The sequence below is a fragment of the Canis lupus genome, chromosome 11 (genome assembly GCF_011100685.1).
Source record: "Canis lupus familiaris isolate Mischka breed German Shepherd chromosome 11, alternate assembly UU_Cfam_GSD_1.0, whole genome shotgun sequence".
Classification (NCBI taxonomy): Eukaryota; Metazoa; Chordata; class Mammalia; order Carnivora; family Canidae; genus Canis; species Canis lupus.
In genome coordinates this window covers 483,886-499,467 of record NC_049232.1, presented here as the reverse complement: position 1 = coordinate 499,467, position 15,582 = coordinate 483,886, and the positions used below count along the sequence as shown (strand labels likewise).

The 15,582-nt window shown below is 41.2% G+C and overlaps 1 protein-coding gene across 1 annotated transcript; it reads left to right on the top strand.

Moving 5' to 3' along the window:
* The first annotated feature begins 8,393 nt into the window (after positions 1 to 8,393).
* OR2T26 (olfactory receptor family 2 subfamily T member 26) lies at positions 8,394 to 9,344 on the top strand. The gene has a single exon (NM_001388958.1). The coding sequence runs from the start codon at positions 8,394 to 8,396 to the stop codon at positions 9,342 to 9,344; it is 951 nt and encodes a 316-aa protein (NP_001375887.1).
* Positions 9,345 to 15,582: the final 6,238 nt, after the last annotated feature.

The following is a 15,582-nucleotide window of genomic DNA, read 5'->3' as shown; positions in this document are numbered from 1 at the left end:
ATTAGAAAAGCTCCTGCTTCTCAGGGACTGGGCTTTCCTGTTCTGGGGGCACTTGCCGGGTGGCCTTAGCCCGGCTCCTCATGGGGGGCCCCTCCCCCTTGGATGCTTTTTTATTTCGTTTTGTTTTTCCATCTTTGTACTTTGATAGAAGCACAAAATCTTCTTACTGTAACATTCCAGCTGTTCTCTCTTTAAATCTCAGACCAAAATCGTAGGTTTTCAGGATGATTTGAAAGTTATCTAGCTAAGTTGGTAGGGATAGGTGACTTGGGGACCCTACTCTTCCGCCATCTTGCCCCGCCTCTCCTGTTTTATGATTTTTGCATTAGGGTTCTTTTCTACATACTTTAGAGTTTTTGTTGCAATTGTGAAGATGATGTATAGTTTTTCTACTACTTTTAGCAGTAATGGCATTGTATGAGAAAGCTGCTGTTTTTTGAGAATTGATCCTATATATATTATAACCTCACTTCAAAAAATTAAATTACATTTCTACATTCTTTATAGAAAATGTGTATAATACAACAAAATTGGGGAAAGTAACTCTTAATCCCACTCAGAAGGAGCCACACTGATAATATCTGACATATGTTCTGAGTCTTTAGAAATACTTTAAAATACTGACCAGCTACATTTTTTTCTCAGTATCTTTTAAAATGTCATGTGCTTAAAACAGTATTTGCTGGGGATCCCTGGGTGGCTTGGTGATTTAGTGCCTGCCTTTGGCCCAGGGCAGGATCCTGGAATCCCGGGATTGAATCCCACATCGGGCTCCCAGCATGGAGCCTGCTTCTCCCTCATCCTATGTCTCTGCCTCTCTCTCTCTCTCTCTCTGTGTCTATCATGAGTAAATAAAACATTTTTTTACTTAAATAAAACATTTAAAAACAGTATTTGCTTAGGTTTATCTTTGTGTTGGACATTTGAGTTGCCAACAGTTTCTCATTTACAAAGATTTTTTTAAAAATTTATTTATGATAGTCACACAGAGAGAGAGAGAGAAAGAGAGAGAAGAGGCAGAGACAGAAGCAGGCTCCATGCACCGGGAGCCTGACGTGGGATTCAATCCCGGGTCTCCAGGATCGCGCCCTGAACCAAAGGCAGGCGCCAAACTGCTGCACCACCCAGGGATCCCTACAAAGCTTCTTAGGAAACACTTTAAGCTTTTATATCTGAAAAAACTGTGAGTTTCCCCATTTGTGAAATGAGAATAATGATGAGTCTTCCAGGGTAGTTAATGAGGATTAAATGTGAGGAAATGGTGGATTGCTCATTGTAATGCCTGGCACATAAGAAAAGCTCAAGTATTTTCAGCTTTTGTCACTTATAAATTTCTAGATGTTACTTATATATCTTCTGTAATCTTTACTATCACCCTCTATGATGATATTGTCGTCTCCATTTAAGATAAGAAAACTGAGGTTCAAAATTTTTGCATATATGACCAGTTTGCAAAATTGGCACATGTCTTGGTTGCCTTTGTACTTTTTCCTGAAAAAGCAACTCTTTGAGTGAGGCTTACCTTTCTAGGAGAAGCAACTATGAGGGCTAGAAAATAGCCCAATTCCTAGAAGAGGCAGACGCAGTGACCTCTTAAGCAATAAATAGTTCAAAATTTGCTTCTCAACTATGTGAAGAAAGTCCTAGGAGTTTAAAAACATCAGCAGCATCAGCCTGCAACTTTATTTTATTTGAAAGGTTTCCCTGTTTTTAAAAAACTGTATTTAATTCCAGTGTAGTTAGCGTACTAGTGAGACATTAGGTTCAGGTGTACTGTATAGTGATTCAACACTTCCAACACAAATCAGTACTCATCACAACAAGTGCACTCCATTAACCCTATCATCTATTACACTCATCCCCCACTCACTTCCCCTCTGGTAACCATCAATTTTGTTCTCTATAATTAAGAGTCTGTTTATTAATTTGCCTTTTTTCTTTGTTCATTTGTTTTCTTAATTTCCATATACAAGTGAAATCATATGGTATTTGTCTTTCTTTGACTTATTTTATTCACCATTATACTCTTTAGCTCCATTCATTTCATTGCAATGGCAAGATTTCATTCTTTATATGGCTGAGTAATATTCCATTGTGTGTGTGTGTGTGTGTGTGTGTGTGTGTGTGTATACCCTCTAGATCTACCCATCTTTGCAAATGGAAAGGTGTTATTCTTTTTGCTCTCTGATTAATATTGCTATATATATATATACATATATATACACACACACAATGTATACACAATATACATAGATCACATCTTGTTTATCCATTTATCAACCAATACTGTTTTCCAGAGTGGCTCTACCAGTTTGTATTCCCACTAAAGTATAAGAGTGCTCCTCTTTCTCCAAATCCTCTTTAAGAAAAAGAATCCCTAAAAAAGATAAAGGATGTTCACTGTGGAAAAGAAAGTGGAGCTTCTTCAAAAAGTTAAAAAGAGAGCTACCCTATGATCTAGTAATTGCATTATTGGGTATTTATCCAATAAATACAAAAACCCTAATTCAAAGCGATATTTGCGCCCTTGTGTTTATAGCATTATTAGTTACAATAGCCGAATTATGGAAGATGCCTAAGTACCCATTGACAGATGAATATATATAAATTCATATACCCATACATTCCTACATATGTGACCCACATACTGGGTCACAAATCAGGTCTCAACCGATAGCAAAAATATTGTCCCCTGCATATTTTTAGACCATAATGCTTTGAAACTTGAACACAATAACAAGAAGAAATTTGAAAGAAACTCAAACACCTGGACGTTAAAGAGCATCCTGCTAAAAGAATAATGATTCAACCAGGAAATTAGAGAAGAATTAAAAAGATTCATGGAAACTAAAGACAATGAAGATACAATCATTCAAAATCTTTGGAATATAGCAAAGGGAGTCCTGAGAGGGAAATACATCGCAATACAAGCATCCCACAAATATGGAGAAACCTTAAATACACCAGCTAAACTCACACCAAAAGGAACTGGAGAAATAACAGCAAGTAAAACCTACACCAGGCAGAAGAAGAGTTAATAAAGATTCGAGCAGAACTCAATGAAATAGAGACGAAAAGAACTGTAGAACAGATGAAAAAAAAAAAACAGGCGTTGGTTCTTTGAAAGAATTAATAAGATAGATAACCTATTCACCAGCATTATAAAAATGAACACAGAAAAGACTCAAAACAATAAAATCACGAATAAAAGAGGAGGGTTCCCAACAAATACCAAGGAAATATAAAATATTTTGAAAACATATTATGAGCAGCTATACACCAGCAAATTAGGCAATCGAGAAGAAATGGGCGCATTTCTGAAATACCATGAACTACCAAAACTGTAACAGGAAGAAATAGAAAACATGAAAGCCAATAACTGGGGAGGAAATTGAGGCAGTCATCAAAAAAACAGCCCAAGACACAAAAGTCCAGCGCCAGATGGCTTCCCAGGAGAATTCTATCAAACATTTAAAGAAGAAACAATACCTATTCTACTAAAGCTGTTCTGAAAGATAAAAAGGGACGGAAAACTTCCAAACTCATTCTGTGAGGCCAGCATCACCTTAATTCCAAAACCAGAGACTCCACCGAAAAGGAGAATTATAGACCAATATCCCTGATGAACACAGTTGCAAAAATTCTCAAGATACTAGCCAATGGGATCCAACAGTACACTAAGCAGATTATTCACCATGCCCAAGTGGGATTTATCCCCGGGATGCAAGGCTGGTTCAACACTCATAAAGCAATCACCGTGATAGATCATATCAACAAGAGTAAAAACAAGAACCATATGATACTCTCAAAAGATGCAGAGAAAGCATTTGACAAAGACAGCATCCATTCCTGATCAAAACTCTTCAGGGTGTATGGATAGAGGGAACATTCGTCAGCATCTTAAAAGCCATCTACAAAAAGCCCACAACAAATATCATTCTCAGTGGGGAAACACTGGGAGCCTTTCCCCTAAGGTCAGGAGCACGACAGGGATGTCCACTCTCACCACTGCTATTCAAAATAGTACTAGAAGTCCTAGTCTCAGCAATCAGACAACAAAAAGAAATAAAAGTCATTCAAACTGGCAAAGAATAAGTCAGACTCTCCCTCTTTGCAGATGACATGATAATGTACGTAGAAAACCCAAAAGACTCCACCCCAGATTGCCAAAACTCATAGAGCAATTCATCAGTATGTCAGGATACAAAATCAATGCCCATAAATCAGTGGCATTTCTATACACTAACAATAAGACTGAAGAAAGAGAAATTAAGGAGTCAATCCCATTTACAATTGCACCCAAAAGCATAAGATACCTAGGAATAAACCTAACCAAAGACGTAAAGGATCTATACCCTAAAAACTGCAGAACACTTCTGAAAGAAATTAAGGAAGGCACAGGAGATGGAAAATATTCCATACTCATGGACTGGAAGAATTAATATTGTGAAAATGTTAATATTATCCAGGGCAATTTACATGTTTAATGCAATCCCTATCAAAATACCATGGACATTCTTCAGACAGTTGGAACAAATCATCTTAAGGTTTTTGTGGAATCATAAAAGACCCTGAATAGCCAAGCGAATACTGAAAAAGGAAACCAGAGCCGGGGGCATCATAATGCCGGATTTCAAGTTGTACTACAAAGCTATTATCAAGACAGCACGGTACTAACACAAAAACAGACATATAGATCAATGGAAAAGGATAGAGAATTCAGGAATGGGCACTCAACTCTATGTTCAACTAATCTTTGACAAAGCAGGAAAGACTATCCACTGAAAAAAGGACAGTCTGTTCAATAAACGGTGCTGGGAAAATTGGACATCCACATGCAGAAGAATGAAACTAGACCATTCTCTTACACCATACACAAAGATCAACTCAAAATGGATGAAAGATCTAAATGTGATACAAGAATCCATCAAAGTCTCAGAGGAGAACACAGGCAACACCCTTTTGGAACTTAGCCACATAACTTCTTGCAAGATACATCTATGAAGGCAAGGGAAACAAAAGCAAAAATGAACTATTGGGATTTAATCAAGATAAAAAGCTTCTGCACAGCAAAAGAAACTGTCAACAAAACTAAAAGATAACCTACAGAATGGGAAGATATTTGCGAATGACATGTCATTTAAAGGGCTACTATCCAAGATCTATAAAGTACTTATTAAACTCAACATCCAAGAAACAAACAATCCAATTGAAAAGGGCAAAGACACGAACAGAAATTTCACCAAAGAAGCCATACGCATTCCAATAAGCACATGAGGAAATGCTCTGCATCACTTGTCGTCATGGAAATACAAATCAAAACCACAATGAGATACCACCTCACACCAGTGAGAATGGGAAAAATTAACAAGGCAGGAAACCACAAATTTTGGAGAGGATGTGGAGAAAGGGAAATCCTCTTGCACTGTTGGTGGGAATGTGAACTGGTACAGACCCTCTGGAAAATTGTGTGGAGATTCCTCAAAGAGTTTAAAAAGAACTGCTTTATGACCCAGCAATTGCACTGCTGGGGATTTACCCCAAAGTTACAGATGCACTGAAATGGCAGGACACCTGTACCCCAATGTATATAGCAGCAATGTTCACAATAGTCAAACTGTGGAAGGAGCCTTGATTTCCTTCAACAGATGAATTCATAAAGAAGATGCGGTATAAACAATGGAATATTATTCAGGATTAGAAACGACAAATACCCACCATTTGCTTCAACGTGTATTGGATTGGAGGGTATTATGGTGAGTGAAGTAAGTCAATTGGAGAAGGACAAACATTATATGGTCTCATTCATTTGGGATCAATAAAAAATAGTGAAAGAAAATCTAGGGAAAAGGAGAGAAAATGAGTGGGAAATATCAGTCAAGGTGACAGAACATGAGAGACTCCTAACTCTGGTAAACAAACAAGGGGTGCTGGAAAGGGAGGTGGGCAGGGAGTTGGGGTGACTGGTGACAGGCACTGAGGGGGGCACTTGACAGGATGAGCACTGGGTGTTATGCTATATATTGGCAAAACAAACCGAATAAAAATATACAAAAAAAAGACAACCTACAGAATGGGAGAAGATATTTGCAAACCACATATTTGATAAAGGGTTAGTATCCAAGATTTATTAAGAACTTATTAAACTCAACTGCAAAGAAACAAAAAAAATCTAATCATGAAATGGGTAAAATCATGAATAGAACTTTCACCAAAGAAGACATACACATGGCTATCAAACACATGAGAAAATGCTCTGCATCTCTTGCCATCAGGGAAATACAAATCAAAACCACAATAAGATACCACCTCACACCCGTGAGAATGGGGAAAATTAACAAGGCAGGAAACCACAAATGTTGGAGAGGATGTGGAGAAAGGGGAACCCTCTTGCACTGTTGGTGGGAATGTGAACTGGTGCAGCCACTCTGGAAAACTGTGTGGAGGTTCCTCAAAGAGTTAAAAATAGACCTGCCCTACGACCCAGCAATTGCACTGCTGGGGATTTACCCCAAAGATACAGATGCAAGGAAACGCCGGGACACCTGCACCCCGATGTTTCTAGCAGCAATGTCCACAATAGCCAAACTGTGGAAGGGGCATCAGTGTCCATCAAAAGATGAATGGATAAAGAAGATGTGGTCTATATATACAATGGAATATTAGTTAGCCATTAGAAATAACAAATACCCACCATTTGCTTCGACGTTGATGGTACTGAGGGTATTATGCTGAGTGAAGTACGTCAGTTGGAGAAAGACAAACATTATATGGTTTCATTCATTCGGGGAATATAAAAAATAATGAATGGGATTATAGGGGAAAGGAGAGAAAATGAGTTCAGATATTAGGGAGTGTGACAGAACATAAGAGACTCCTGACTCTGATAAATGAACAAGGGTAGTGGAAGGAGAGGTGGGCAGGAGGATGGGATGACTGGGTGATGGGTACCGAGGCACCTGCTTAATGAGATGAGCACCGGGTGTTATGCTCTCTGTTGGCAAATCAACTCTAATAAAAAAATATACAAAAAAATTTTTTTAAAGCCCGGTCTTGGCTGACTGGCTCAGTCAGAGGAACACGTTACTCTTGATCTTAGGAGCCATGAGTCTGAGTCCCATGTTGGGGGGCAGAGATTGCTAAAATAAATTAATTAATTAAAACTATTTATTTATTTATTTATTTATTTATTTATTTAATAATAAATTTATTTTTTTATTGGTGTTCAATTTACCAACATACAGAATAACACCAGTGCTCAACCTGTCAAGTGCCCCCCTTAGTGTCCGTCACCCATTCACCCCCAACCCCTGCCCTCCTCCCCTTCCACCACCCCTAGTTCGTTTCCTAGAGTTAGGATTCTTAATCGGAGAAGGACAAACATTATATGGTCTCATTCATTTAGGGAATATAAAAAACTGTGAAAGGGAATAAAGGGGAAAGTAGAGAAAATGAGTGAAAATATCAGTGAGGATGACAGAACCTGAGAGACTCCTAACTCTGGAAAATGAACAAGGAGTAGTGGAAAGGGAGGTGGGCGGGGGGTTTGGGGTGACTGGGTGATGGGCACTGAGGGGGTCACTTGATGGGATGAGCACTGGGTGTTATGCTATATGTTATCAAATTGAATTCCAATAAAAAAAGACAAAAAAAAAAACCCCTCAATAGCTTCTTATCCCTGAGGTTTTCTCATCTCACAGCTCTGTGGAAAAAAAAAACTTAAAAAAATGTCCTTGGGGGTATTATGCTGAGTGAAGTAAGTCAATCGGAGAAGGACAAACATTATATGGTTTCATTCATTCGGGGAATATAAAAAATAGTGAATGGGAATAAAGGGAAAGGAGACAAAATGAGTGAAAATATTAGTGAGAATGACAGAAAATGAGAGACTCCTAACTTGGAGAAACAAACAAGGGGTAGTGCAAGGGGAGGTGAGTGGGGGGATGGTGTGACTGGGTGTTGGGCACTGAGGGGGGCACTTGACAGGATGAGTACTGGGCGTTATACTCTATGTTGGCAAATCAAACTCCAATTAAAATAAAAGAAGAAAAAGGATCCCCACAGTGAGCCTGCTTCTCCCTTTGCCTGTATCTCTGCCTTTCTCTCTGTGTGTCTCCTATGAATAAATAAATAAAATCTTCAAGAAAATGAGGCAGTTTACATAATGAGCAGTGGGTATTGTTGCAACTGATGAATTACTACTCTCTACCTCTGAAACAAAAAGTGAGAGAGAGTGAGAGAGAAACTTGAAGAGTTTATTCTAAACCAAGTAACATTTAGAGAAGGACAACACATTGGGCACAGTTTTGATGCCCTCAGTATTGTGCCACTAAACATATGCCTCCTGCTTCCAGATTCCAACCCTTTGTCTGGCACATTTCTCTGCAGGAGCAATGGTCTGGGCGGGAAACCAGACTCTCATCTCCCAGTTCATCCTCCTGGGCCTTTTCACCCACTCCCCACTGCACCTCCTCCTTTTTTCCATCATCATAGTAATGTTCCTGGTGGCCCTCTCTGGCAATGGGCTCATGATCCTCCTCATAAATGTTGACTCCCGCCTGCACAGCCCCATGTACTTCTTCCTCAGCTGGCTGTCACTCATGGACCTTATGCTCATCTCCACCATTGTGCCACGGATGGCCACCAACTTCTTCCTGGGCCATGGATCCATCTCCTTCACAGGCTGTGGGCTCCAGATCCTCTTCTTTCTCACTCTCCTGGGGGATGAATGCTTCCTGCTGGCCTTCATGGCCTATGACCGCTATGTGGCCATCAGCAACCCACTGAGGTACTCAGTGGTCATGAGCCGCCGTGTCTGCTGGCTTATGGTGGCAGGGTCCTGGCTCTTTGGCCTGGTGGATGGACTGATCCAGGCCATTTTTACCCTGCGTTTCCCTTACTGTGGCTCACAGGAGATCGACCACTTCTTCTGTGAGGTCCCTGCCATACTGAAGTTGGCCTGTGCTGACACCTCCCTCTATGAGACCATGATCTATGTCTGTTGTATCCTAATGCTGCTCCTGCCTTTCTCTGTCATCTCGGCTTCCTACCTGCGGATCCTGGTAGCAGTGCTCCACATGCGTTCTGCTGAAGGTCGACAGAAGGCCTTTGCTACCTGCTCCTCTCACATGGCAGTGGTCTCTCTCTTTTATGGGGCTGCCATGATCACCTACATGCGGCCTCAGGCATACCACTCCTCCAAGCAGGACAAGGTGGTCTCGGCTTTCTATACAATGGTCACCCCTATGCTCAACCCACTTATCTACAGCTTGAGGAACAAGGAAGTGGCTGAGGCTCTCAGGAAACTCCTGGGGAGGTGTCCCTGTCGTGGGGGGCAGGGGTAGTTGACATTAGCACCTGTGGATATGGGTTCTGGGGCCTGGAACTTGGAATTAGCCTCTGTTGTTGACTGGAAAGAAAACAGATATGCTGTACTGAAAATAAAAGTCATTCCCTATATAAATAATAGTGAAAGGGAATATAAGGGAAGGGAGAAGAAATGTGTGGGAAATATCAGAAAGGGAGACAGAACATAAAGACTCCTAACTCTGGGAAACAAACTAGGGGTGGTGGAAGGGGAGGAAGGTGGGGCGTGGGGGTGAATGGGTGACGGACACTGAGGGGGACACTTGACGGGATGAGCACTGGGTGTTATTCTGTATGTTGGTAAATTGAACACCAATAAAGAATTAATTTATTAAAAAAAAGTCATTCCCTAACCAGAGTTAATCAGATTAATACATCAATGTAACCATGCATGTCTATGCTGAGTATGGATTGCATGGAAGGAGGGTTGTGCCAATGGGTTTACAAAGAATAGGATACATGAGGGAGTTGAGGAGATGGCGAGGAGTAGGGGTCCTTAACTCATGTGGCCCCACCATCTTACCTAGATTACTTTCAAACCATCCTGAAAACCTATGAATTCGACATGAGATTTGAAGAGAGAACAGCTGGAATGCTACAGAGAGAAGGGTTTTCACTTCTAACAAGGTAAGAAGGTGGAAAAAAAATAAAAAAGAATCAAGTGGGGGAGGGGCCCCGTGAGGAATCAGGCTAAAGCCAGGCAGCAAAAGCTCCGAGACAGGAAAGCCCAGCCCCAGAGAAGCAGGAACTTTAAAAAGTCTGCATAGGATTCTTCCTGGATGGAAAGGCACCTGGCAGGGAAATCCAGCAGAATCGCAGGAGAAGGCAGTGGAGCCTCCAGTTTCCCGGAGTCACTAACAGAGGAAGTGCACCCCAGGGGAGAGCAAGCCACACACCCGGGCCCAACAGGGAACCCGGGAGAAGCCTGTTGGTCAGGCGGGGGATCCAGGTGGAGGTGTCTGTCCCCTGGTGCCTTTGGGAACCACGCCCCCGGAGCGCAATTCCAGCAGTGCAGACCCTGGATCCCAGGGTGCCAGTGGACACAGCCCATGATCCTGCACTCTCCCCGGGACAGGTGGAGGAGGGGAGGGCACAGGATAGCGAGGACTCTCCTGCCACTGGGCACCCCCAATCTGTGCAGATCAGTGCCCCCTGCCCCTGGAGCACCTAGGCCAGTGCGAACTGGGGGACTGTGGTAGTTACTGTGGGGAGCTTACTCCAGAGCTGGAGACCTGGCCACCCTCAGTGTTGTTGTTCCTCCTTGTTTCACCTTGTGCCTAGTGGGTGGGGGGCAGGGCTGTCAGGGAACAGGGGCCTCACGGGGTAAACAGCTCCCACTGAGCCCAGGAGGGGGCGGGGCAGCTCTCCCAGGTGCACACACCTGAGAATCAGCAAAACAGGCCCTTCCCCCCAGAAGACCAGCTGGGAGGACAGGGGAAGAGCAAGATCTTGACCAAGAAGAGCTGGAAACTTCCAGGGGAAGTTGAGGGATTTACAGTATATAGAACCAGAGGGTACCCCTCCTATTTTTTCTTCCTTTTTCCATTATAACTCGTTTTTATATCAGACTGTAAATTTCAAATTTTTTTCTCTTTTCCCACCTTAACTACAATATTTTACCACCTCTTCATTTTCAACATTCTCCCTTTTTGACTCTCATATTTCTACAATTACAGGTTCTAGATATATGTTCCACTTCTAGATTCCCTTCAACATACTCAACTTAATTTTGGGAGATATACAAGATATGTTTTTTGTTTTGTTTTGTTTTGTTTTGTTCTTGTTTTGTTTTCTCTGCAAATGAAGCAGTTCTACAGTGGCGAAAGTTAATACATTCTAAAACATGACCAACATGTACCTGGAACCAAGTGGTATACCATGCTGGTTTATTCTGTGACATTGCTCAATCCCATTCTGCCCCTGCTTTTATTTCATTTATGTTTTGGTGGTCAATGTTGGGGCCTTCTACAAGTATTTCTGGTTTATATAAATTTCAGACTGAGCATCTTCTAACATATAGAACTTACTATACGCAGAACCATACTCACCCTCTAGAACCACTCAGGTAGGCTACATTCTCCCTCCACTATGCTTTGTCACCACCACCAACTCCCAGTCCTCCCCTTTTATTTCTTCTCCTTTTTTTCTCTCTTCTTTGGGATTCTTGGCCTTTTATTTTTTACTACTCGGTTTTAAATTTTGTTTTTCACTTTAGTGGTCCTTTTGTTTTATTTTGTTCTAATCTTTGTTTTCATTTTATAGTCTCTGAACTCATCAGAATCATCTAGGGCGAAATTCACGTAGATCATGGTTGATATTCTTGACTCTTCCCACTCATACAGCCACTCTGCACTGAACAAAATGACTAGAACGAAGAACTCACCACAAAAGAAAGAAGCAGAAACAGTAGTCTCTGCCACAGAGTTACAGAATTTGGATTACAATTCAATGTTAGAAAGCCAATTCAGAAGCACAATTATAAAGCTACTGGTGGCTCTGGAAAAAAGCATAAAGGACTCAAGAGACTTCATGACTGCAGAATTTAGATCTAATCAGGCTAAAATTAAAAATCAATTAAATGAGATGCAATCCAAACTGGAGGTCCTAACGGCAAATGTTAATGAGGGAGAAGAAAGAGTAAGTGACATAGAAGACAAGTTGATGGCAAGGAAGGAAGCTGAGGAAAAAAGAGAAAAACAGCTAAAAGACCATGAGGAAAGGTTAAAGGAAATAAATGACAGCCTCAGAAGGAAAAATTTACATTTAATTGAGGTTCCAGAGGATGCCGAGAGGGACAGAGGACGAGAAAACATATTTGAAGAAATCTTAGCTGAGAACTTCCCTAATTTGGGGAGGGAAACAGGCATTCAGATCCAGGAGATAGAGAGATCCCTCCCTAAAATCATTAAAAACCATTCAACACCCTGACATTTAATAGTGAAACTTGCAAATTCCAAAGATAAAGAGAAAATTCTTAAAGCAGCAAGAGACAAGAAATCCCAAACTTATATGGGGAGAAACATTAGATTAATAGCAGACCTCTCCACAGAGACCTGGCAGGCCAGAAAAGGCTGGCAGGATATATTCAGGGTCCTAAATGAGAAGAACATGCAACCTTTATCCAGCAAGGATCTTATTCAGAATAGGAGAGATAAAGAGCTTCCAAGATATGCAGAAAGTTAAAGAATATGTGATCACCAAACTAGCTCTGAAGGAAATATAAAGGGGACCATGTTAAAAAAAAAGAGGAAGCCCAAAGAAATAATACACAAAAAAACACAAAAAACGGGGACTGAATAGATATTAGGATGACACTGAATTCATATCTTTCTATTGTAACTCTGAAGGTGACTGGGCTAAATGATCGGTTCAAAACATGCAGGGTTTCAGACTAGATAAAAAAGCAAGACCCATCTATTTGCTGTCTACAAGAGATTCATTTTAGACTTAAGGACACCTCCAGCCTGAAAATGAAAGGTTGTAGAACATTTACCATTCAAATGGTCCTCAAAAGAAAGGAGGGGTAGCAATCCTCATATCAGATAAAGGTTATCCCAAAAACTGTAGTAAGAGATGAAGAGGGACAGTATATCATACTTAAAGGGTCTATCCAACAAGAGGACCTAACAATCATGAATATATATGCCCATACTGTGGAAGCGGCCAAGTATACCAATCAATTAATAACTAAAGTAAAGACATAGTTAGATAATAGTACCCTAATAGTAGGAGACTTCAACATGGCGCTTTCTGCAAATGACAGAACTTCTAAGCACAAAATCAAAGAAACAAGAGCTTTAAATGATTCCCTGGACCAGGTGGATTTCACAGATATAGACAGAACTTAGCATCCGAACCCATCTACACATTCTTCTCAAGTGCACACGGAACCTTCTTCAGAATGGACTACATACTGGGTCACAAATCAGGTCTCAACCAATACCAAAAGACTGGTATTGTCCCTTGCATATTTTCAGACCATAATGCTTTGAAACTTGAACTCAATCACAAGAAGAAATTTGGAAGAAACTCAAACATGTGGAGGTTAAAGAGCATTCTGATAAAAGATGAATGGGTCAACCAAGAAATTAGAGAAGAATTAAAAAGATTCATGGAAACTAATGAAAATGAATACACAACCATTTGAAATCTTTGGGATAGAGCAAAAGCAGTCCTAAGAGGGAAGTACAACACAATACAGGCCTCCCTCAAAAAATTGGAAAAAACTTAAATACACAAGCTAACCTCGCACCTACGGAACAAAGAAGGAACAGCAAATAAAACCTACACCAAGCAGAAGAAGAGAGTTGATAAAGATTCGAGCAGAACTCAATGAAAGAGAGACCAGAAGAACTGTAGAAAAGATGAAAAAAACCCAGGAGTTGGTTCTTTGAAAGAATTAATAAGATAGATAAACCATTCACCAGCATTATTAAAAAGAAAAGAGCAAAGACTCAAATCAATAAAATCACGAATGAAAGAGAGATCACGAATACCAAGGAAATACAAATGATTTAGAAAATATATTATGAGCAGCTATGCACCAATAAATCGGGCAATCTAGAAGAAATGGACACATTTCTGGAATACCACGAACTACCAAAACTGGAACAGGAAGAAACAGAAAACATGAACAGGCCAATAACAAGGGAGGAAATTGATGCAGTCATCAAAAACCTCCAAGACACAAGAGTCCAGGGCCAGATGGCTTCCCAGAGAATTCCAGCAAACGTTTAAAGAAGAAATAATATCTATTCTACTAAAGCTGTTCCGAAAGATAGAAAGGGATGGAATACTCGTTCTGTGAGGCCAGCATCACCTTTATTCCAAAACCAGACAAAGACTCCACCAAAAAGGAGAATTATAGACCAATATCCCTGATTAACACAGATGCAAAAATTCTCAACAAGATACTAGCCAATGGGATCCAACAGTACACTAAGCAGATTATTCACCATGACCAAGTGGGATTTATCCCCGGGATGCAAGGCTGGTTCAACACTCATAAAGCAATCAACATGATAGATCATATCAACAAGAGTAAAAACAAGAACCATATGATCCTCTCAATAGATTCAGAGAAAGCTTTGACAAAATACAGCATCCATTCCTGATCAAAACTCTTCAGAGTGCAGGGATAGAGGGAACATTCCTCAGCATCTTAAAAGCCATCTACGAAAAGCCCACAGCAAATATCATTCTCAGTGGGAAACACTGGGAGCCTTTCCCCTAAGATCAGGAACACGACAGGGATGTCCACTCTCACCACTGCTGTTCAACATAGTACTAGATGTCCTAGCTCTGAAATCAGACAACAAAAAGAAATAAAAGGCATTCAAATTGTCAAAGAGGAAGTCAAGCTCTCCCCTTCGCAGATGACATGATCAGCCCCTACTGTGGTTCTCTGGAAATGGATCACTTCTTCTGTTAGGTCCCTGCTCTGCTGAGTCTCTCCTGCGCTGACACCTTGCTCTTTGATGATCTCATGTATGCTTGCTGTGTAGTCATGCTGCTGCTGCCCCTTGAGGTCCTTGCGGTTTCCTATGCCTGAGTCCTCACAGCTGTCATTAGGTTGCCTTCCACAGATGGTAAACAGAAGGCTCTGACCACTTGCTCTTCCCCTGTGGCTGTGGGGGGGCCTGTACTATGGAGTAGCCATGTTTAGCTACATACAGAGGACCTCCAGTAGGACACCAGTGAGTGACTGAGCCACTTCCATCTTCTACACAATCCTCACTCCAATGCTCAACCCACTCATTTACAGTCTGAGGAACAGGGAGGTAACAAGTGCCCTCAGGAAGGTGCTGGGGAGATAGGCAGTATAGGCATGCCTATACTTCTGAGGCTTCCTGTCTTGATCTTCCCCTTCCTCTGCAAGCTCAGGCTCTTCTGTGGTTCATCCTCTTCCTGTGTACTCATTGGGCCTCTCTGACTGGTTGGGGCAAGGATGTGAGTTGAGTAATCAGAAAATTATTTGGATGGAAAATGCCAGGGTAATAGATGCTACATGACCAGTTGCATGATGAATCTTTCCCCTCAATTCCACAGTTTCCATGGAACGAAGGCCGACAGATGCATTAGTTATACTCTCACCAGGGTTGATAAGGACAGTCTTTATTTTGAGTTGCATGTTGAAAATGAGTGAGGAAGAGGAACCAATTCAGAACTCATTTGTGCACTGAAATGTGGAGCATGATGGCAGAGTCTGGCATACAG